The 24,974-nt window shown below is 42.0% G+C and overlaps 2 protein-coding genes across 3 annotated transcripts in view; one reads left to right on the top strand and one right to left on the bottom strand.

Moving 5' to 3' along the window:
* Nucleotides 1–4,507, top strand: part of LOC119973643 (voltage-dependent L-type calcium channel subunit alpha-1D-like) — an 863,992-nt gene extending 859,485 nt beyond the window's left edge. Inside the window, exon 52 of the mRNA XM_038812023.1 lies at nt 1,656–4,507. Within this exon, the coding sequence (XP_038667951.1) occupies nt 1,656–1,949 (294 nt within the window). The 3' untranslated portion in view covers nt 1,950–4,507. The remainder of the gene's footprint in view (nt 1–1,655) is intronic.
* Nucleotides 4,281–24,974, bottom strand: part of chdh (choline dehydrogenase) — an 87,260-nt gene continuing 66,566 nt past the window's right edge. For both annotated transcript variants that reach the window (XM_038812768.1, XM_038812769.1), the window contains exons 7-8: nt 8,515–8,617; nt 4,281–7,783 (exon numbers count right to left, since the gene is read on the bottom strand). In XM_038812768.1, the coding sequence (XP_038668696.1) occupies nt 7,380–7,783; nt 8,515–8,617 (507 nt within the window). In that variant the 3' untranslated portion in view covers nt 4,281–7,379. The remainder of the gene's footprint in view (nt 7,784–8,514; nt 8,618–24,974) is intronic.

Below are 24,974 nucleotides of genomic sequence, written 5' to 3' on the forward strand. Positions count from 1 at the left end.
CCATCAAACTGTCCAAGGTGGACACTTGGTTCTCAGGAGTGAAGATCCATGACAGTCATTTCAGCTCACAACAAAGTTCCAAAACGTTGGTACCACTGATTCCTGTTGTTAGGACCTTGTTTCACCATCCCTGGAGATGGAGACACTCCTAAATGAACTACAGAATGGTGATGCCCTGAAAGATGACACAGGCTGGAAATGGATCCTCACACTAAGCCATGAGCTTCCAATACCTAGTGCAACTGATTTTGAAGGGAAGCATTCGTCTCTCCCTTGCTTGCTCGCATCTGAAAGATGGCACCATGTCAGTTCAGCACTCCTCAATACTAAACTGGAGTGTCAGCCTTGATTTTGTGCTCGGGTCCCAGAATGGGACTCAAACCTTGTGACTGAAAGGCCAGAGTTCTACAAGCTAAGCTTAAAGGAAGAGAATTTGGTGAGAGGATTGGGGAGGGATCAAAAGGAATGTTTTCTGTTTGAAGAAGAAAATGGATATGTTTGGCTTTGCTGCTCCTGTGGGGTCATATAATCTTTTCCTACATTATACCCAAAGCTTTGGGGTGATACTACTCACATAAATCTTCATAGTCACATCGGGCCAGCCCTGCTGGATATTCATCTGGGTCAGCTCCAACGGATGGAGGGAAGTCTGACCTGGTACACTAGGAGCTCTAAGAAGGTATTACATAAAACCTCGGCGCAACTTAACAACACATCACAACTCTTCGAATTATTTTCAGTATTTCCATGAAATCTCAATCTTGTTTTAACGCTTGGGCTAGAAATTGTACAAAGAAAATGGGCACTTGTCATCATAATTGCCGGGGTCTCACACTATTATTATCAAGGAGGTCTGCTGTTCACCCTCTTGATCCCTGTCCAGCAATAAACAGGGGCTTTATTCTTAGTTGTAATTTCATACAAGATTCCAAGATAAAATGTCACAGTTAAAATTAAGACAACGGGCCAGAAAATATATTTCTGTATCTCACTTGTTACTCAAAGCTTGCCCAGAGTTCAAAATAGTGCAAATAGATAAGAATGGAAGATAGACAACAATACAATTTAATATTTAAAGCATTGGGAACACAGAGCACCTAGGAAATATATTGAGTAGGGATATCTACAAAAATATTTAGCATTTTGTTTCAATTCAGTGCAATATATTTTCTCTTCACTAAATTCCACAGAGGTCAGTGTTTTAATGAAATGGAAAATTATAGGTTTGCCCCAAACGCCTGACATTTCAACTACTGTGTTCAGCTGCACTTTAAAAGGAAATTATAGGCCCTTTCTGCTGACTATCTGCAGTAAAATATAAGGGAAAGAAATTACTGGGAATAGTCCCACATGCCTCCTAGATGTTGATTTAACATAGATTGGGAGTGGATTGCCTGTTCTCAGTCAGGAAATGGTACCTGGCATATCAGAGAATTTCAATTAAACATTAAAATTTTCCTGACAAAAGTTCCAATTAGTTTAATTCAGGCTTGAGTTTCTGGATACATCTAATTTTGTATTATCTTGCATGCTATTAAAATGCACTAGAACACAAGTTATTTAGTTGGCTTATTACTCACTGTCATGCAATTTGTGATAGAAAAAATGAATGGTTGCAAGGTTAATAATTGCATTATTTTGCTTGTTTTTAAAAGGTCCTAATATCAGAAGGTCTAGGACGATATGCAAAAGATCCAAAATTTGTTTCAGTCACTAAACATGAACTTGCAGATGCCTGTGATATGACTATTGATGAAATGGAAAGTGCAGCAAGCAATTTATTAAATGGCAATCTTCATAATGGAACTAGTGGAGATATGTTCCCTGTTAAAAACAGGCGTGACTATGAACTACAAGATTATGGTCCTGGATACAGTGATGAGGAAACAGACATTGGGATATATGAAGAGGACCTAGGTGATGAAATGATATGCATCACCACTTTATAGCATTTACTGTGGAAGACTTGTTTGAAGAAACAAATGAAGCAAGTGCCCCACAGTCAAAGAATTCTTATGGCACTAGCTAGATCAAGTGACCAACAGAGCTTCTTCAAAGTGATGGTATTCTGGTCAGTAACCTTAATTTTGTCCTTTGGTACGGCAGTGTGATCTGCTCAGAACCTGGTAATTCTAAAGAAATATATCCCACCATGAACCAATTCTAACTAGAACGCAAAGTTTTACTGAGGACCGAGGAGAAAAATCTTATGGTGAAGTAAAGCCACATTTTTACCATCCAAGGCCACATAGTTTTTCTCAGTGAGAATGTCATACAACTTGGTGTTGAAGAAAGCAGTGCATTATTTCTATGATGATGAATACAATTAAAAGTGAAGTTATTATAAAGGTGATGGCAATCAAATGACAGATGTCATTACCTCAGATATACACTTGGACTTATAGCTGAGAGCAAGTGTTGGCATATCAAAAGATTTGAAACTATAAAACATATCTTTTCTCTGTCATTTTTTTCATGCAAATATGAACCATTCTGAACAGCTTTTCAAAATCCTGCAGCAGTTCTGAGGTTTTTTTTGGGGGGGGGGGGTGAAAAATTAGCTGTTTTTAAAAATATTTTGTGAGTTTACATAGGATATATCATTTTTGTCGTACTGCATCAGCTGCTGCTGGGGAGAAAGGCTAATTTTCTGGCTATTAAGAACATTACGGCCAATCTACATTGGAAAGAACAATGGCACTCATGTTACTTTCAACAAGGTTAATTTAAAACTAGTAGAAAAAATGTACATGGTTGTAACATACAGATAACAAATTTGTATTTGTAAAGAGATGTTCTATATTTTGTAATCCTGGTACTGTAACTGATAATCAGCAATATTTATGGTTCCAAATTACTGTCACTTACTCTATAGATTACTGTTATTTTTTAATAGAAGTACACATTCATAAGTAAATGTACTGATAGAGCTGCCTTTTTTTTGTGTATGATGCAAGTTTAACTTTAGGGTTTTGTGCAAAGTCTGGAGCCAAAGGAAAAAACTTTGGCACATAATTTTTAATTAAAGTAAAATATAAACCTAACTTTACACAGGATATGCAAAGATAATTTACTTGCACTCTTACTTGGAATGACAAATATTTAGAAGTATTTTAATCTTTAGTAAGTTTCGATATTTATTTCTAAATCACTTGTAGTAACTGACAGTTTCCATTGTGTCACTCATTTTACTGAAAGCTACTTTTCCACACTGAAGCAAAACCAGCTGAGATAAATTTCAACTTGAATCATCTAAGCGGCTCCTTTCAAGTATTTAATTTAACCTGGGTGGTTTCAGTAACACAGTTTCTGATTTTTGCATATCTTGTTTAATACAATTGCTCACAGCAGAAAGAACTTAACAGTCAAGATATACAATTCTGTCTGCCACTGAGATTAGCTGTAGCTTTCTGTTAATGTGATTATTAGCATTCTCAACATATTGCTTAGTACTATAAACGCATGCATCCGAAAGTAAGATTCCTTTAATGGCACTCCTTCAAATGACATTTCATCAGCACAGGCATCAGTATTTTCAGTTTAGCTTAAACTAAATGTGTCCATTTACATATGTTATTTCCAATGCATAAAGTACATCACAGAGCAGGTCTTTCTGAATTATCTGAAGACTTTCTTTTTTTGCTATGTACATGTTCAGAATTTTTAACATATATTTTAAATGACGGCCTGTTTCAATTACTGGCCTATCATTAGTAACAGCCACTAGGATCTTCTAAACTGTATGCATTTTTAAACACTTCTGTATATTCTACTAGTAACAAGATCTAAAGCAAGATATTTTACCTCAGTCAGGGATACATAAGGTTTTAAATTGTTTTTATTCCATACCCAGCACGTGGTAAAGCAACCTATGATTGCACAACTCTTTCCTTGTGTGCAACCTTCATGACTATTTTTGTATGCAGTAAGCCTTTTGTGTAGTACAGTATTTGTATATTCAGTTTATAAGGTTGTACTATTTTGTGATCGTATGTATGGTTCAGTAAGGTCTGTATATGTATTTTCCATACCACCATACCATAGTGCTGGAATTGTATGTACACAACAGTGTATATTTCTGTAAGAGTAAGTTGAAAGTAACATTGAACCCCAAGTAAAATTAAGTTAATTTCTCAAGAACGAGGCTGAACTGTTATTACTGTGAAAATTATAGGTGACTCTGGTTCTTTCTGTACTTTCACTTTGATCCTTAAAAAATAATTTTTGCTGTACCTCCAAGTCGATACTATAAGTGGATTTTTCACAAAAATACAAAAGTATTTTGTACAAAATTTTCACAAGATTATAGTTCTTGTAAGATTTATTCCTGCACATTCTGACCTAACTTGTACAATCATTATTCTGACATGCCTGCCACATCTGATATTCTTTAGTGTTGTTACCTAACTCAAGTTACAGCTTGTACAACCCAAACATATTTGTTCGAATAAAAACAATGCATGGTTACTTTAATCCTTCCACAAAATAAACAAGTGATTCAAAAGCCTCCTAGAAATTTACTTTGCATAGCACTACTTCAAATGTTGGTGAACATTACTTGTAAGTTAAGGTACAGTACAGAGAACAATTAAAGGTTATACAGCATTGATAAGATATTGTTTGGTTTAATTCAGTGTGGCTGAGGTTTTTGTGTGAGCCCAGGAGGACCATACTGCTTTTCACATGCACATAAAAACTGAATTTTTCAGAACTTTATTTTTCATTGCTTACCCCTGGGGCCACTGTAGGGATTTTTATTTACGCTGTCAATGCAGGTGCAACAAGCATGCATGATGTATGCTCCAGCCATTTGTCCCTAAATTGCACATTCAATAGGCATATCATCCCAATAACTGAAAGTTAAGGAACCTATTTTAGGTGAGTGAACTAAATCACTAAAAGTCATCTGAGCTAATATAGTGTGTGGCACAGTGGATTGTGACGTGAAATTTGGAGATGTGATGACAATCTTATAACAACTTGTTTTTATTATAGCCTTTAGCTCAGTAAAACATCACAGGAGCATTATCAAATAAAATATGGCACTGGGTCACCGAGAGACATTTGGCTAGATGACCAAAGGTTTGGTCTGAGGTAGATTTTAAGGACAGCCTTAAAGATAGAGCGATGGAGAGGTTTTAGGGAGGGAATTCCAGAATGCGGGTTGCTGAAAGAATGCTGCCAATGGCGCAGCAATTAAAATTTGGGATGCTCGCGAGGTCAGATTTGAAACAGTGCAGATATTTGTTGCATTGGAGGATAAGGAAGGGTGAACCTATGGAGTGATTTGAAAACTGAGAATTTTAAAATAAAGATGTTGCTTAACTGACTTCACTGTACAGGAATGATGGGTGAACAGGATGCGATACAAATTAGGAGACTTGCAGTCGAGTTTTGGGTGGCCTCAAGGCTATGAAAGTTGGAATGTGAGAGGCTGGCCAGGAGTCCACTGGAATAGTCATGTCTGAAGAGAACAAAGATATAGATGACATTTAGCAGGTGAGGCTGGTGCTGCTGTTATGGAGGTGGAAATTCATCTCATGGTCTAGATGCAACATCAAGCTTCCGACCTGTCTTCTTCAAGCTTAGACAGTGCTGGGGAGAGCAATAGTGGATAGGGAAAGAAGTTTGCAGCATGGACTGAAGACAAAGGCTCCAGTATTTTCAATATTTAGTTGGAAGAAATATATGCTTATCCAATACTGGATATCTGACAATTTAGAGACAGTGAACGGGGGACAGTCAGGAGAGGCGGTGTTGAGGTAGGACTGTGTTTTTGAATGATATCATTGAGGAGCAGCATATAGTTGAGATGTAGGGGACCAAGGATGGAACTTTGGTGGTCACAAGAAGGTAACAGTGCAGGAACGCAAAGAAAAGTAATTGCAGTTGATTCCCTGGTTACAAAACCAACTGGACAATGGTGGGTCGGCCTTTGAAGAAGATGGTGTCATCAATGTCAGTAGCTACAGCCACACTGACAAGGAATGGAGGGATAGTTTACCTCTATCATCGTCACACAGGATATTATTTACAACTTTGATAAGACTCATTTCAGTTGTGTGGAGGGGTGGAATCCTGGTGGAGAATCTAAACCTGGAGCTGCAGTGAAAGATGGGCACAGATTTGGAAAACTATAGCATGATCAGGATCTTTAGAGAGGAAAGGGAGATGGAAAATGGGGCAGTCCTTTGCGAGTACACAAGGGCCAAGGCTTGGTTTATTTAAGAGGGAAACCTGAGAAGAGAACATTAGCTGTAAACATGAGGACCAGGAAGAGAACCTAAGTCGTCAGCAGTTTTCTGGGAAAAAGATCGAGGGAGCAAAAGGTGAGTCATATGGGCATGTTGAGATTGGAGAGGGCACATTGGAGATATTGGAGATTGTGGACTGCTGAGGACAATAATGTGAACACAACCACGCAACAGAAAAATAGTAATATAATCTGTTCACATGCTGGAAACTGCTGAGAGAGAAAAGACACAGACAAAACCAGAAATAAGAATGAAGACTCATTTAGCACATGTGGTGAAACATTATCACTTGATCCAGGCATGAACAGGGTACACAACACCCTATTTTTCTAAATGAAATGGTGGCAATTTTTCATTTTATTTGGCTGGTAAATGAATTATTCAACCAAAGTTGGAAATGATTGCAATGAGTTCAATCATTCTTATGTCTACCATCCAATGTGAAAGACCAATGAATAACTTTCCACGTGGAGTCTGCAAATTCAACTAGTGTACAAAGTGATGTTGATGTGTACTATTATAACCAACAGCTGAGCAATCTACAGCATTATTCATTCCCATTCTCTGCTGTTGTGATCCTTAGGGGAAACAGATGCTATTTTACTTTTTGTAGCTTTTGCTTTATCACAAATCAGCTTCAATGTAAATTAAACATGAATTAACAGTCAAATTATACTTCAAGAAAAAAGGTAAATTTCACTTTAAGTAGTCGGTACAATATAGATTGGTTTTACACAACATCACACACGCCCTTTATAAATGTGACAGCACATACCACCTCACAGTAGAATTTGCACAACTGATGCATAAAAATACTAGAAGCCCTATTACCTTGGTTGGAATTCAATCATGTTCAGAACATCAGTCATAACATTGGAGACAATATTAAGTACAATATGCTGTTTAATTTGTGATTTACCCAATGGAGGAAAATTTAATGGAAAGTAAAATAAGACAACCCACAAAATATAAAGCTAGTTTGAATTCAATAAATTTTGTATTAAACAGGTTATTAACAAGTATTCAGGTTTTCTTCCTGTATTAAGTATGATTTTCACTGTGAGAAAATATTAAACTTTTCTCTGGTAATCGGGCAGCATTTAATGTGCACTACCTGCGTACCACCTAAGATTTGGGTTTATAAACAGGAACATCCTTGTCACACAATGCTGGGCATCCCTTGATCATGTCGGCAGCCTTCTCAGCCAACATGATTGTGGGGGCATTTAGGTTGCCACTAACAAGACTTGGCATTATAGAAGAATCAACAACCCGCAAGTTCTCCATCCCTATAACTCTAGTCTCAGGGTCAACGACTGCCATGGGATCAGAGGGTTGGCCCATTTTACAGGTGCATGATGGATGGTAGGCACTATCAGCCCTTTCTCTCACAAAAGCATCAATTTCTTTATCCGTCTGCACATGGCTGCCTGGTGATGCCTCTTGACCACGGTACCTATCAAATGCCTTTTGAGCAAAAATCTCCCGGGTTAGCTTCACGGACTGACGAAGTTCCAAAACATCTGTTTCTGCAAAATGAACATTTACATGAGACAAAAGTTAAAACAAGTAATTTGGCACAAATGTGTAAAACACAAATATACAGCAGAAGTTTATTTCCTTTTAGATTAATATATTTTGCCTAATACGGGCAAAATTCTCCAACTGAGGCTTTCCTTTTTTTGTAAAACCTCCAAGCAGACTGCCAGGGCCAAATATGAGAAGTGGCCCAGCTTCTGTAGACAGTGGTACCTGGGGCCCAGAGAACTGGCAGCTCAATGGTCAGGCATACGTAAGAGATTTCAGGTAGGTTAGGGAAACTGTGCTTGGTGGCGGAGGCATTGTGGAGCACTGGTGACATTGTTGCTGCACAGGCAGTCATTGCCACTGGGGGTGAGTGGGTTAGGGTCCTGTCTCCTGAGCTTGCTGGGGGAGGCCTCCAGTTTTCACACACAGTCTCCCCATTCTGTTAACTTTTCCACCACTGGCAAAATGCTCAGTGGCAGCAAGGCGTCAGGCCCCCTTCCAGTACCATCTTGCCAGCCTTTCCACCTCCCAGCCCATCTACGAAGTGCCCGGAAAATTCCACCCATTGAAGCCAGGTCAATACTGGGGAACCACAAATATAAAGCTGGCTATTTTCAAATATAATCAGCTTTATTTTTCACAAAAGGTCATGCTACAACAGCATATTTATCTAAACATTATACAAATGTATAAAAACAGTAATTTATGACTAAAATAGAAAAGAAAAGGACACCTGTAGATAAGTAGTTTGGTTCAATAATTGGATGATCTTTGGGGTTTGCACTCTTGAGCTTCAGCCAACCAACACTTGTGGGTCTCATTGGGCCCACATGAACCTAAAAGTGTCAAATAAAATATTTTTAAGAACTGTGATCAATCTTGCAGTGGACATTGCCCTATAATTCTACTACTTTAAAACTAATTTATGCTATTCAAAATATAAAAATACTAAACTTTATACAGTGTCAAGTCTAAACATTTACAATACCTTCCGGAAGAAGTGGAACTTTACATACATTCTTGGCTCCGGCTCTGTGGGGAAGGTAGCATTAATTTTATATTTTTGCTCAAGCCTTATATGTCGAAGGCACACAACACAGGCTCCATGATATCTTGCAAGATGATCATACTATTGTAACATTTTACAATTATTTACAAATGTTGTAAATAGAATGTAGATTTATAAAGTTACAGAAGGGTAAGGCTATCAACATTTTGCCATTCTATGACAGTGGATCAAATATTGTCTACATCTGTTAATTCATATTCACAAAATCCATACAAAGTCCTCACTATCGTCCTGTGTAAAATCTGAACATAGTACACAAGAAATAAAATAATGTGCAGGAACAAATTTTGTCCCCAACTCAATTTTAGACCCCTGTTTATGGACTCATGAAAACCATAAAAATGATAGATGAGGAACATCGGCATGCAGGGTACGGTTACACCAGAGTATGCCAAATCGTCAACAATTTCAGAAGCCTGCTAGGGAAATAATGGTTCAATAAGAATGCATAAAACAGACCCGGGTCTCCAATTGTAAATTGACCGTCAAACATCCATTTAAACACCACCAAATCTTCCATCTAAAAATCAGAATAGGTGGACTTTCAATGGTAAATCATGGAGTCAAGTCCCGAGGCAATTTTAGTCCTGCTACAATCTCCTTTTCCGACATTAACAGGGTGGTGACAAGATGATAATCAACCCTCATAATATCTGGGCCATCGCAAAAATAACTTTCATCCATTCTCAATGTTTTCCACTAGCATGGCAAGTCCTGTTAAAGTGTCATTTGCTTTTCACAGATTATACAACTCATTAATATGCTTTTACTTCATTTTATTTTCTCTTCATTTTTAGTTTTGAGGATGGGAAACATCCCTCAAAGAATTTCATGCCCCAGTTTATCTCAGGGAACCATTGCGTCATAGCAATGTCATGTTTTAACTGATCTTCTATTCAATGTTAACCCAATTGACATTGATGTGGAGATGCCGATGTTGAACTGGGGTGAGCACAGTGGAAGTCTTACAACACCAGGTTAAAGTCCAACAGATTTGTTTAGAATCACTAGCTTTCGGAGCACTGCTCCTTTCTCAGGTGAATTCATGCTATAAGAAATTCTAAGTGTGAGCTAAAATGGTGAGAAACTCCCCAGGGCCCAAAAAAGTGACCAAGTGTCATAGAATAGCGGTGGGGAACTCCCTGAAAAATCCGCCACAAATGAACTTAGAATTTTTTCCGGAGAATCGTGCCCCATATCATCGGCACTGATGGTTTGAAAAAAAAAATTAATTAAGGTTGATTGTGACAGAACAAATCAAAAGGTTGTCCAATTTTATCATAATTGTTATAAATGCTGTAGATACCGATAACATTAAAAGTCAAATTTCTAGTTGCTAGATGAAATGATGACACAACAAGTTACTTACAACAAGAGGCTAAAACCACTCTTCACTAAACACTATTGTAGGCAACTTATAGTTCAAACTACAGAACAGAACTTTTCCCATTTACTTTTAACACAACCATAAAGCCCTCTTAACAGGTATACTTTACATTGATCCATTAAGTAACCATTTGATTTCCCCAGCTCAGCCCAAAGTGATTCTTAGCTCCCAAGGGTTTACATCCATTCCTTTCCTAGCATAATAACCTTTAACCCCACAACTGTCTTCCATGGTGGCACTTTTCCTGGAGAGCTTTGCTCCACGACAAGCTAGGTGAATCTTCCAGCCTTGGTTCAAATTCTCATGAATTTGGTCTTTTCGATTTGAGGGTAAACTTTCACCCACATTCCTGAATGGTGAATCATTGAGATTCTTGATCTCTAACTGCCCTCCCTCAGATCCTGGAAGACGCACTGATTTTTTTACTGAAGGGAAACTTGTAACCCTAACACACAACAGTTTTCCAAGCGCTCTAATCCCTCTCAAAGACCCTCTTCATGGCAACATGAAAAACATGTGGCTGGATTCTCCGCTCCCCGACACCAAAACCGCGTACTGCGCCGAGTATCTACCGCCTCAGGCCTTTGTCTGAGGCCCGCCCTGCGATGCTCCGTTGCCACTGACCAAATTCCCGACGGCATGGCTTACGCTTGCTCACACTGTCGGGATCCTCACATGGCGGCTGCGGACTCAGTCCGGGGCCACCAGTCGGGGGAGCGCCAATCGGTGGGCAGGGGGGGCTTCATTCCAGGCTGCGGGCAATGTGGGCGGGCGTTCTGGGGCGTGTGAGCGGCAGATGCTGGGCACTATTTTGGCAGTCCACGTCCGCGGGCTGAGTCTGCCATGGAGTACGGCACGGCCGCTGCAGGCCGCCGCCGTGCGCATGCGCGGCCTCTGACCCGGAAGTGCTGAGGGCCGTATCGACAGCTAGAACTGCGAGCTCTACGACGGCTCCCTGCTAACCCACAGCAAAAGAGGGAATCAGTGGCCTTTTGACGCCAGTTTTCCTGCCGTAAATGACCACCGTTTTCACGACGTATGCGGACAGAGTCCCAAAAACTGAGAATCCAGCACATGGTCCTTGTACCCAGGTAGTAATGCTAAATAGTAATCTGTGAGACCCCAACTCTCCTTCATCTTGGAAATAAATGGACAGTTTAACGCAAAACTGTTTGCAACCTGACATTTTCAACACTTACTTGGGACTTTGAAGACTAGCAATCTAACCACTGTAAACACAAATGCTGATGCCATTGTCTCCAAGTGTGAACACCTTACACTTTCTTTTCAGCAAACAAACTAGACCTCCCTTTAATCCTTTAACAGCCACATCATTCTGTTAGGCAGGCTTCAGAATAGACCACATGACTCTCTTCATTTTATCCTAAATTACAGACAGACCCAAAGCCTCCTCCAAATCTTATAAACCTATCTGTAACATAACTCTTTGCAAATGTTTGATTTTTTTAGTGTAACATAGTAATTCTTAGCCCTGCTTCTTACCTTAGGTGAAGTATTGCAACAAATATACAGCAGTTTGCCAAATCTAGGAGTTAGCCCATTTTGTGTGTAGTCTACAAGGGTCCAGAACATGGACTTAAGCAGCCCACAAAGGGAAAAAAAATGGATTGTATGGGCATTCCTTTACATAATTGTCTTTAGATAAGAAATTTTAGATTTGGAATATTATGGCAAGCATTAGAAAACCCAGCTGACCCCATGTCTATCCAAAAAGTCAATTATATGAACCACACCACTGCTACCCGAACACGTCCCAGGAGTTCTGATTACACTTTTTATGGTTCTCTGGGGCAGCTAGAGAATATGGTTCTTTTGATGGGCCACAAGTGCCATTGTACAATGCATCTCTGCAGTTGGCTGTTTACTTGTTACCAGAGTTCAATGGCTGTTTCTAAGGCTGAAGAACATCAATGAAAGAGAGATCTTCATTTTTCTGGATTGGTTAGCTCCCCAAGGCTGCTAATCCTATATGACCATACGGGCCACCCGTAACAGTATCAGACCATCACTGAACAAAGTATTTCTACTCCATTCACATGCGATTTATTTGGTACCATACATTATGCAGGTGAATAGCAGGCTACACTACAAATTTGTCACAGTGCTTTCAATGCTACATGATTCTTACGTTCCACTGCTATTTCAAACATTGGGGGGGGTTCCCCTTATGAGTGGTTGGGGGGTGGGTCACTCTGATGCCTGTATGGTTGCGGGTGGTGAGGGTGCCCCGCTGCTTGTTGGGGGGAGGGAATTCACCCGGATGCCTGTGGAGGTTCACAGGGGCTGGTTTAGCTCACAAGGCTAATCGCTGGCTTTTAAAGCAGACCAAGCAGGCCAGCAGCACGGTTCGATTCCCGTACCAGCCTCCCCGGACAGGCGCCGGAATGTGGCGTTAGGGGCTTTTCACAGTAACTTCATTGAAGCCTACTCGTGACAATAAGCGATTTTCATTTCATTTTTCATTTTCACCCCAATGCTTGTGGGGGAGAGGGGTCACCCTGATTCAATGCAAGGGGTGGGTGGTGGGTGCCCTGATGCTTCGAAGGGTGGGGTTGCCCGATGCCTCTGTTGGGGGGGGGTTTGCCCTGATGCTTGTGGGGGAGGGGTGGGCACTGCGGTGCTTGTGGAGGAGGTGTGAGCACATCCCACTGCTTGTGTTGGGGAGGGCGCCTCGATGCTTATGGCGAGCGGATTTCTTTTCAGCACTAATCGGGCTGCCTTTTAAAAATGATGCCCTGATCTGTATATCATGCCTCACCTCACCAGAGTGAGTGCAAACACGATGGGTGGGATTCTCCAAGCCTCCGCGGCGAAATCGCAATCAGCGCATGGGCGGAGAATGGGCGTCAACGATGAAATCTGGTCCGACAGTGCCCGGAGAATCACCGCGAATCGCCTGCGTGGTCTATGCGGCACGGGTAGGGTGCCATTGAAGGAGGCCACCACGGCAATTCTCCACGGAAAACTGGCCGAGTTCCTGACGGCGTGGTTCTAATCATGTTTTGCCTGTCGGGAACGGCCAGTGGCAGCTGCGGACTCGGTGCGCGGCCGCCCTGGTTGGTGGGGGGGGGGGACCTCACAGGTCCTTCACCGGTGGGGGGGGGCGTCATAGACGGCAAGCGAGCGGGCGGCACAGATCCGCAGGTGCGCGCGATCATGGGGCGACCTACTTCATTCATCATGGTGTGAGTCCGCCATGTCCGTGCGTATGCGCAGACTCCCCACCGGAGGTGCAAGGCCCCGTATCCACAGCCAGAGCTGCGAGGAGCATTCCGAGGCTCTGCTAGCCCCTTGCAGGTAGGAGAATCATTCAGAGTGAAACGCCGCGTTTTGACGCTGGTGTGGGGACATAGCCCCATTATTGGATAATCTGCCCCATGCCTCCAGATTCTCTGTGCTAGTTTTCGTGCCTAAATATTTGCAGGTTAGACCTGGTGGGAGTTTTGCGGAGTTGCTTGGACAGGTTTTTGGATATTGTCCCAGTACGCCTTTGAGAGAGGGAATCTGCCCTTTGGGGGTGGCAAGGGATTGTTTCAAAGTAGGCATGAATGTGCATGAAAATGCATAAACGCACTGCATAGACCAAGTGGTCACGTGAGAACATGATGACGTGGCTCCATAAGAGGCCATATGGTGGGTGCATGGGAATTACCCCCGGGATCTCGGACAGAGCACAAATACTGTATGCAGCAGTTGAGCCTAGCAATAAACTATGTTTCCTGGAAGTCTTTGATGTCAGTGATTTAAGGAACCTACAATGTTCTACACATTGGAACTGTCAAAAGGAACTGGTAAGCTGTTGAGGCTCTTAAAACCCTTGCGCTTTAAATATTACTGTCGTCAGTGCTTGTTCTTTCTTTCTGTTTGTTGAGATAACCCTAAGATTAGTGCAGCATGATTAATTTCACAAACTTCCATTGTCGCAGTGGGGTTCCTTTCACTTCATGCTCTAATCAACACCTCCAAGTGATTCTAGACTTTTTGAAGTGGGACTATTAATTCCATTGCTTCTTTTTAAAGGTGATTAAAGGAAGTTAAATGTAGTCAATGGGTTTTTAATCAATGAAAGTGTTTTCTCATTAAATAATGACTTCTTCCACAGACATTTAATAACATATTATAATATCAGCACTGCTCCTGATGTCTGCCCATGGTGGATACTGGGTGAGTTGGCACGGCTGTTTTAAGAGTAAATGGTGGTGCTTGGGGGGCATGGTTTGGCACTAAGTTTGGCACTAAATCAAGGTTGACACTCCAATGCAGTACTGGGGGACTGCTGCACTGTTGGGGGCTCCATCTTTTGGATGAGACAAACTTTATTGGTTCTCTCACATAATGTAAAAGACTATTTCAAAGTAGAATAAGGAAACTGTTCCCGGTACTTATTTCTCCAAAGACATCACTAAAATAGATTAACTGATCATTATCACATTGCTGTTTGTGGGATCTGACCAAGTGTATATCGGCTGTCACATTTCCCACAACAGGGACTACACTTCAAAAAGTAAGTTACTGATCGTAAAGCACTTTGGGGCAGCCAGTGTACATGAAATATGAACATAAATGTAAATCTTTCACTGACTCACGATTGACATCTACATACTACGCAATTTTGACCGTAGAAAGCTCACTATATAACAGATAAAAAGCTGTCTCAGAAAGGGGATAACAAACTGAAAACAATGAGGCTGAGCTTCAAAGATTGCTACCTCCACTTCCGAATAAAATTTCCCTCAGAATTTCACCTATGGTTACTGCAGAATCAATCCTCGAAAAGTATGGAAATACCCCTACAGAAACATTGTCCTGAAACACTGCCCGAATGCACTCTCAACATGGAATTTCAACTTGTCTGTTAAATTGGAATCTGGAGCCAGAAAGGATTTATGTGTGCTAAATGATTAAGAGCTCTAAATACCTGAGGACAACTTCTTTTCAGAAAACAGCAGCAAACTGGGGGGTGCCATCTTCTGGATGAGATGGACTTTGTCTATTCACTCATGTGAAGTACATTAGCCAGAGACAGCTCATCGAATGATACAGGCCAGAAGAAACCATTTGACCACTTGTATCTGTGCTGATTCTAATAATAATAATAATAATAATCGCGTACCGTCACAAGTAGGCTTCAATGAAGTTACGGTGAAAAGCCCCTCGTCGTCACATTCCGGTGCCTGTTCAGGGAGGCCGGTACGGGAATTGAACCCACGCTGCTGGCATTATTCTGCATTACAAGCCAGCTGTTTAGCCCACTGTGCTAAACCAGCCCTCTGTAAGATCTATCCATTTAGGCTGCTTCTCCACTTTTTCTCAACAGCCCCACCAATTTTTCAACTTTATATGTTCAGTTGCCCTTTGAAAATTACTACTGAACCAGCTCTCGTTGCCCTTTCACACAACACAAGCCAAATCATAACAGTGCGGCATTTTGTTTCCTCCATGTCACGTTTGGTTCTTTTAAGGAGTTACCTCCTTAAATCTGTGTCCTCTGGTTGCCCCCTTTATTTATTCTTTTCAAAACCGTTTAGGATTTTGAGCACTTCTAACTATCAAATCACCCCCTAACTTTCTGTGCTTTAAAAAGAACAACCCCAGCGGCACGTGGCACAATGGTTAACATTGCTGCCTACTGCGCTGAGGACCTGGGTTCAAATCCTGGCCCTGGGTCACTGTCCATGTGGAGTTTGCACGTTCTTCCGGTGTCTGCGGGTATCTTCCCCACAACCCAAAAGATGTGCAGGGTAGGTGGATTGGCCATGCTAAATTGCCCCTTAATTGGAAAAAATAATTGGGTACATTTATATTTTAAAAAAAGAACAACTCCTGTTTCATAGAATCCCTACAGTGCAGAAGGAGGACATTCGACTCATCTAGTCTGCATCAACACTATGAAACAGCATCCCATCTAGGCCCAATACCCCACTCTGTCGCCACAACCCCACCTAGGGGCAATATAGCATGCCTAACCTGCACATCTTTGGATTTTGGGAGGAAACCGGAGCACCGGGAGGAAATCGGAGCACCCGGAGGAAACCCACAGACACGGGGAGAATGTGCAAACTCCACAGAGACAGTCACCCGAGGTTGGAATCGAACCCGGGACCCTGCTGCTGTGAAGCAGCAGTGCTAACCACTGTGCCACCCTTCTCGCAGCTTTTCTTGTAAATGAAGTATTTTATCCATGGTGCCTTTGTAGAAAATCTATTTTGCATCCTCCCTGAAACTGCCTCGCTAATGTGTGGTGCCCTAAATTAGACAACAGAGCTCCTGCTGAGGCTTAATTAGTGTTTTATAACGGCTTAGCACAACTTCCTTGCTTTTTATGTCTATTTATAAAATCAAAGATTTGGAAATGCCTTTTTAATAGCTTTTTCAAATTACCTTGTCACGTTCAGAGACATGCTCATATATATCTACGCTGTTCTATTTCTGCAACCCTTTAAGATGGTTTCATTTCATTTATATCGTCTCATTCTTTCCACCAAAATGAACCAGCCATGCGTCCACCCATTTCGCCATTTCTGTTTATGCTCTCCTTGGCTGAAATTTCATGCTCCTCCGCCAGAGCTTTTAGGCGGGGGAATGTGAAATTGAAAGAATAGGATTTTATAGATTCTCTCTGGATTCCCGTCCATCCCGGCTTTGCAGTGATTTAATGCTGGGGCGGGCAAGGTATCGGGCAGGCTGCCTCAATTGAGAGCATTAAGTGGCCTATTAGGGGCCATTTAACACCCAGCTGGCTGGCAGGAGGATTTTCCTGACTTGGGAGAAAGTCCAAGGCACCTCTATCAAGAGTTTCCTTCTGACATCACCTCACTCAAGGTCCAGTGGCTGCTGGAACTCCCTCTCATCCTGGCCTCTCCCAACACCCAAATGCCCACTTTCCATCCGCCACCCCCCTGCCCCATCTCTTTTTACCAAATCCAGTTTCTATGCTACATTTTCCTTCACTGCGGCATTAGCAGCAACCTCTTCTTTAGTGACGGTGGATGCAAAGTTTTCATTTAGTACCAAAGCCATGCTGTTTGTCTCCATAAGATGAATTTTGGTCCTTAACCAGATCTACCCTATCTAGGCAGCACAGTAGCACGGTGGTTAGCAGTGTTGCTTCACAGCTCCAGGGTCTAAGGTTCGATTCCCGGCTGTTTTTGCGGGGTTTGCACATTCTCCCTGTGTCTGCGTGGGTTTCCTCCGGGTGCTCCGGTTTCCTCCCATAGTCCCGAAATTAGGTAATTTGGACATTCTGAAATCTTCTACTGTGTACTCGAACAGGTGCCCGAGTGTGGCAACTAGGGGATTTGCATGATAACTTCATTGCAGTGTTAATGTAAGCTTACCTGTGACAATAAAGATTATAAAAATAAAAAAATATATAAATCTTTTACTATTTATATGTTTAAAAAGACTTTTAGGTTCTTGGTTTCTTTTCTTTTCTGAATATATTTGTCAGTTCACTGTACTCTTTGTATTCAGCTTGAATTCCATAACTGAATTGTGACCCAAATATTTATCATAAGCTAAATTTTTAATTTAAATCTTTGCATCATTAGTCACCTAGGGAGCGATAGCTTTGGAAAACTTCCCTTTCCCCCACTCTGGAATATATCTAATCAATAGCCAAGCTATCTTTTCTTTGAAGGCCTCCCATTGTTCACTGAATGTTTTGCCTGCCGTTCCCTCATCTGGGTCAGATCCCTTTTTGACTCAGTGAAATTAGCCTCATCCAGCTGAGTATTTTTGCAATTCAATTTTCCTTGTTACTGTCTACAAATACTTTATATGTATGATCACTGTTGCATAAATTATTTCGCACTGCAATATATTCCTCACTTGCCTCACTTTATTTCCCAGAACGAGAATCAGCACTGTTTCCTTGTATGTTGAGCTGGAAATATACTGATCAAGAAAGTTCTCTTGTACACATTTTAGGAATTCCTCCTTCTCTTAGCGCTTTACAGTTATTTTTCACGGTCTGTGTAGGGATAGTGAAAGTTCCCCACTATCACACTGTAAACCTCTTGCATCATTCTTCAATTTGCTTATACCAAGAACGTAAGAGGAGTGGGCCATACAGCTACTTGAGACTGTTCTGGCGTTCAATATAATCATGGAAGATCTTTGGCCTCAACACTTAACTGTCTGATCCCCATATATCCCTAATTCCCGGAAGACTTCAAATCTCTACTGTTTGTGAAAATACACAATGACTGGGCAACCACAGCCCTGTGGGTAGAGAATTCTAAAGATTCACAACCATCTGAATGAAGATGGTTCTCCCCATCTCAGTCCTAAATGTTTGACCTCGTAGACTAAGCCTTTATCTTCTTGTTTCAGACTCTCCAGCCAGAGAAGACAGGGTCTCAGGATCTACCCTGTCAAACTCACTCAGAATCTTCTTTGGGCTGAATTTAATGGCCATGGCAGTGGATCCTTCGACTGGCCAGAAAATCATGGGAAACCATCCCACCACCAAGGTTCCCTGGGCACAAAATTCATTCACCACAAATTTTGGGTAAGGTGCTGTAATTCGTTGCAAATTAGGTGGGTGAGACACACAATGTGTTTATCCACCTCATTTCCCTGATAGCAGCTTGGGCATGGGTGGCACCTGTCCAGCCCCAAATTCAAGATCGCTGCTGGCATCCTCTGAAGGACAAGGAGTATGTTGCACCAGAAAGAGAGAGCTTCCAGTTTCAACTATGTGTCCTGGAAAGAGGTAATAAATATCCCTGTCTGCTGGCATGCAGGCTCAGGCTATTGCCATCCAAGCACAGACTGCCGCCATGATGAATCCACATTCCCATTTTCAAAAGACCGTGCAGATTTCATAGTAGTCCAGCAATTTGTGTTCCAGCAGGGTACGAGGATTGCTGAGGTGTCACCCAATGAGCGCGGCATTAGCACCGTGAAGCAGTATATGCTGTGCTTTCTCCCACCAAATTCACTGCGCCGTGCCCTTACTGTTGCCTTTAAACCAACCAGACCAGACTGTTGCCACTCATGCTGAGGTGGCAAAGTCCAAAACCATGCCTTCAAGGCCCATAGCCGCTCGAGAGTTCCTGAAAGGCCACTTGTAGTTGTCCCCTGTGAAAGTCCACAGTTTTCCACCAGGCACAGCCACTGGGGTAAAACTGCTTAAGAGCACGAGGCCATGCAAGGGCATCTGCAAGGCTGACACGAAGGGGATGCACAAGTACTATTGATATCCAGCTGGATAAAGTTCAGTGAAGGTTTCTGCTGTTGCCCTTTATTAAATGAAACCAGCCAAGGGTCTCTATCATAAGCAGTTTGATATGGACATACTGTTAGGGAATGGTGGGTCATTTGTGGGTGGGGGAAGTTCTTTTCAATTGACTTGAAGCCTCACATTGTGGTCCCTCCAACTCATTCCAGTTATACTTGGAGGGTATGGTCTCTGATCCTTGCCATACCTCATCAGTAACAGCCTGGCAATCTGAAGCCTATTTATTCCTATTCTTTATTTTCTGTCCTTCAAACAACTTATCTGTGTTAAATATTATTGTCTAAACGTTTTGTGTGGCACTTTTCTGAATGTCTTTCCAAAGTACAAGCATCCACTGGTTCATAGAATTTACAGTGTAGGAGGAGGCCATTCGGCCCATCAAGACTTCACCGGTCCTTAGAAAGAGCACCCTACTTAAGCCCATGCCTCCACCCTATCCCTGTAATCCAGTAACATGGGGTTAATGGGTTGTGGGGGCGAAACCCATGCAAACACTGGGAGAACGTGCAGACTCCACACGGACAGTGACCCAGAGCTGGAATCGAACCTGGGACCTCAGTGCCATGAGACAGCAATGCTAACCACTGCGCCACCATGCTGCCCGTTAGTAGAATTTTCAAAATCTCTAATCCATTTGCTAAATAAAAAAAATGTTACTCCAATTGTATAAGATTTCCTAAATTGCATTTAAAATCACTTTCTTCATGAGTTCCAACATTTTCTCTGCGACTGATGCCAGATTAATTGGTCTGCATTCCTTATTTTTGCACTCTCTCCTTTCTTGAATAGCGGTGTTGCTTTTGTTACCTTTCAATCCACTGGGACCATTCCAGAATCTAGGGAGTTTTGGAAGTTCGCAACCAATGCATCCACTATTTTTACAGCTGTCTTGTACAGAATGTTAGGACATTGGTCATCAGATCCATGGGGAATGTTTTTGGCTTTTAGCCCTATTAATTATTACCATTAACTCTATCCTTTTCCTTTGCGCTCTGCTCACGTATACCAAAACTGCTACACTGCTCTATGGCCTTGACTTTTTAGACTTATATATTTTCTCTCACCTCCAGTAGAAGATAAATTTACAACTGAATAACAGTAGTTTTTTGAACCTTTGGAAATGGCAGTGAATTGGTCCTGAGATTGTTAACAACAGGGTGACTGGGAGGCCACCAATGTGGCAATATGAGTTCATTCATGATATTAACTCATATTGCCACATAGCTCCCCATGTATATCTGTTCTTCTGTGAGGGTTGAATTCTCCTCCAGCAGATGCATGTTTTTTCCCTGTTTGAAAATGCCTGGCCTCAATCACATCAGTTGAGCATTTCCCGTGCTTCCATGTTAGAAATGACTTTGCTGTTTTATTAGCTTATGGTATGTAGACTTTCAAACAAAATCCTTTCACTTAGGAATCAACCAAAGACAAAAAAAAACAAGGATGGCACTCAATTAGTTTGGAACCAGAAACATATTTAAAACAATTCGTGGCAGCAGTTGCAATTCATTTTTTTTTCTTTCGCAACTGCTAAAGTCCAACTTCTCAACTGCCCCATAAGTTAAATAAGTAGCATTTGAACTCTGCAATGAACTTCAAACTGAATAACCTCTGTAGAGTTATTTCATTGTACACCATTATACTAAAAACAAATGATTTTCAGAGACAAAAATGCATGTTTTAAATCTGAAATTGTTTCCAATAAATTGTGACTAAATTCAGATATAATTAGTTTAATTATGAAGAATCATTTCTGAAATGCTGGTAATGCATTTGAACAAACTGAAATGAGTTCTAAGTTTTATGTAGTTGTTCTAACAAAGAGAGGTAATCTCCCATTCATTCTTTTATAGGATGTGGGCGTCGCCGGCTGGGCCAGCATTTATTGCCCATTCCTAATTGCCCTTGAGAAGGTGATGGTGAGCTGCCTTCATGTGGTAGGTTAGGGAGTTCCACGGTTTCGACTCACGACAGTGAAGGAATGGTTATGTATTTCCATGTCAGATGGTGAGTGGCTTGGAAGGGAACTTTCAGGTGGTGGGGTTCCCGTATATCTGCTACCTTTGTCCCTTGAGATGGTAGTGACTGTGTGTTTGGAAGATGCTGTCGAAGGAGCCTTTGTGAGTTAGACATAAGGTATAGGAGCAGAGTTAGGCCATTCGGCCCATTAAGTTTGTACCTCCATTCAATCATGGCTGATATGTTTCTCATCGCAATTCTCATGCCTTGTCCCTATAACCCCTGGTTCCATTATTAATCAAGAACGTATCTATCTCTGTCTTAAAGATGCTCAGTGATTTGGCCTCCACAGCCTTCTGCGGCAATGAGTTCCATAGATTCACCACCCACTGGCTGAAGAACTTCCTCCTCATCTCTGTTTTAAAGGATCGCCCCTTCAGTCTGAAGCTCTGCCCTCAGGTCTAGTTTCTCCTATTAGTGGAAACATCCTCTCCATCTCCACTCTATCTAGGCCTATCAGTATTCTGTAAGTTTCAATGAGACCCCCCCCCCCCCCTCATCATTCTAAACTCCACCGAGTACGGACCCGGAGAGCTCAACCGCTCCTCATATAACACCTTCTTCAGGGGATCATTTTTGTGAATCTCCCCTAGACTGTCTAAAAGGCCAGCACACATTCCTTAGATACGGGGCCTAAAATATTACAAATGGGGTCTGACCAGAGCCTTATAAAGTCTCAACAGTACATCCCTGCCCTTGTACTCCAGCCCTCTTGTCATGAATGATAACATTGTATTTGCCTTTCTAACTGCTGACTGAACCACCATGATAACCTTAAGAGAATGCTGAACTAATTAGGATTCTTAAGTCCCTTTGTGCTTCTGATTTCTGAAGCCTTTCCCTATTTAATCTATGCCCCTATTCTTCCTCCCTAAGTACATAACCTCACACTTTCCCACATTGAATTCCATCTGCCACTTCTTTGCCCACTCTCCCAACCTCAGCAGATCCTTCTGCAGCTTCCCTGTTTTCTCAACAAAACCGGTCCCGCTACATATCTTTGTATCATCTGCAAACAGTGCCCTCAGTTCCTTCTTCCAGGTCATTAATGTACATCGTGAATAGCTGTGGTCCCAATACTGACATACTGCGGAACACCACTACTCACCACCTCCCATCCTGAAAAGGAGCTCTTTAACCTCGCTCTCTACCTTCCTCCAGTCAGCTAGTCTTCTATCCATGCCAGCACCTTGCCCCTAACATCATGGGCTCTTATCTTATTTAGCAGCCTTCTGTACGGCACCTTGTCAAAGGCTTTCTGGAAATACAAATAGATAACATCCACTGGTTCTCCTTCGTCTAACTTCCTCATTACCTCCTCAAAGGATTCCAGCAGATTGGTCAGGCATAACCTCCCTCTGACCAGTCCCTGCTGACTTTGTCCAATTTTATCATGCACTTCTAGGTACTTCGCAATCTCATCTTTAATAATAGACTCTAAAATTTTACCTACAACCAAAGTCAGGCTAACCGACCTATAATTTCCTGTCTTCTGCCTCCCTCTCTCCTTAAGGAGGTGTGTCACATTAGCTACTTTCCAATCCTCTGGGACCCTTTCTGCCTCGTGATTCCTGAAATATCACCACCAATGCCTCCACAATCTCCTTAGCTATCTCCTTCAGAACCCTGGGTGTAGTCCATCTGGTCCGGGTGATTTATCCACCTTCAGACCTTTCAGTTTCCCCAGCACCTTCTCCTTAGTGATGGCCACTACACTCACCTCTGCCTCCTGACTTTCTTGAAATTCTGTATGCCACTGGTGTCTTCCACTGTGAAGACTGATGCAAAGTAACTATTAAGTTCTTCTGCCAATTCTTTGTTCCCCATTACAACTTATCTAGCCTCATTTTCCAGTGGTCCAATGTCCATTCTTGCAACTCTCTTACCATTTATATATTGAAAAAAATCCTCTTGCAATCTTCTTTTATATTACTAGCTAGTTTACACTCATATTTGGTCTTCTCCCCCCTTATTGCTTTTTTAGTTGTCCTCTGCTCGCTTTTAAAGGCTTCCCAATCCTCTGGCTTCCCACTAATCCTCACCACATTGCATGCTTTTTCCTTTGCTTTTATGCTGTCCTTGATTTCCCTTGTCAGCCATGGTTGCCTTGTCCTCCCCTTAGCATGCTTCCTCCTCCTTGGGATGAATTTCTGTTGTGCCTCCTGAATAAACCCCAAAAACCCCTTCCATTGCTGTTCTACTGTCTTCCCTGCTAGGTTCCCCAACCAATCAACTCTGGCCAGATCCTCCCTCATGTCTTTGGAGTTATCTTTATTTAATTGTAATACCGTTACATCTCATTCCAGCTTCTCCCTCTCAAACTGCAGGCTAAATTCTATCATATTGTGGTCACTGCCCCTAAGGGTTCCTTCATCTTACGTTCCCGAATCAAGTCTGTCTCATTACACATCACCAAATCCAGAATTGCTTGTTCCCTAGTGGACTCTACCACAATCTGCTCCAAAGAAAATCTCAGAAACATTCCAGAAATTCCTTTTCTTGGGATCCGCTACCAACCTGATTTTCCCAGTCCACCTACATACTGAAGTCCCCCATGATTATTGTAATATTGCCTTTTTTACATGTCTTTTCTATCTCCTGATTTATTTTCTGCCCCACACCCTGACTACTGCTATGGGGCCTGTACAACTCCCATCAGGGTCTTTTTTCCTTTGTAGTTCCTCAATTTCTACGCCTTCCGCCCCTTTATCGCTTCTTGCTATAATGTAGGTTAATTTCTTACTAACAATGCAACCCTGCCCCCTTTGTCCATCTGCCTGTCCTTTCGAGAGGACACATATTCTTGGATATTTAGATCCCAGCCCTGATCAACTTGCAGCCACGTCTGTGATGCGCACATAGTACCCGCCAATTTCAATGTGCGCAACAAGCTCATCTACCTTGTCTCGTATACTGCATGCATTTAGGTACAACACCCTCAGTCCTGCACTGACCACCCCCCTTCTCACAGTTGCCCCTTTTGTGCTGTGCCTGTTAGATTCCTACTGCTTTCTATACTCTCTGTTCTGTTATGTGTTCTGGAAACTTTACTAACCTCGCCTGAGCCCTCAGCCCCTTTAACTCATTTAACATCCTTATCATTAATCTGCACTCCCACCTTCTCCTTTAACTTTGATTTTCTAATGTTCCATACAACTGAAGGCTCCCCTCCCCACTATTTAGTTTAAAGCCCTATCTCCAGCCCTAGTTATGCGATCCGCCAGGACTCAGGTCCCAGCTTGATTCAGGTGAAGACCGTCCCAACAGAACAACTCTCTCCTTCCCTAGTACTGGTGCTAATATCCTGTGAATTCAAACCCATTCCTCCCACATCAATCTTTGAGTCATGCTTTTGCTTCTTTAATCTTATTGACCCTGTGCCAATTAGCTCGTGGCTCAGGTAATAATCCAGACATTATTACCTTTTTGGTTCTGCTTTTAATTTAGCCCCTA

The sequence above is a fragment of the Scyliorhinus canicula genome, chromosome 11, assembly GCF_902713615.1.
Source record: "Scyliorhinus canicula chromosome 11, sScyCan1.1, whole genome shotgun sequence".
Lineage (NCBI taxonomy): Eukaryota > Metazoa > Chordata > Chondrichthyes > Carcharhiniformes > Scyliorhinidae > Scyliorhinus > Scyliorhinus canicula.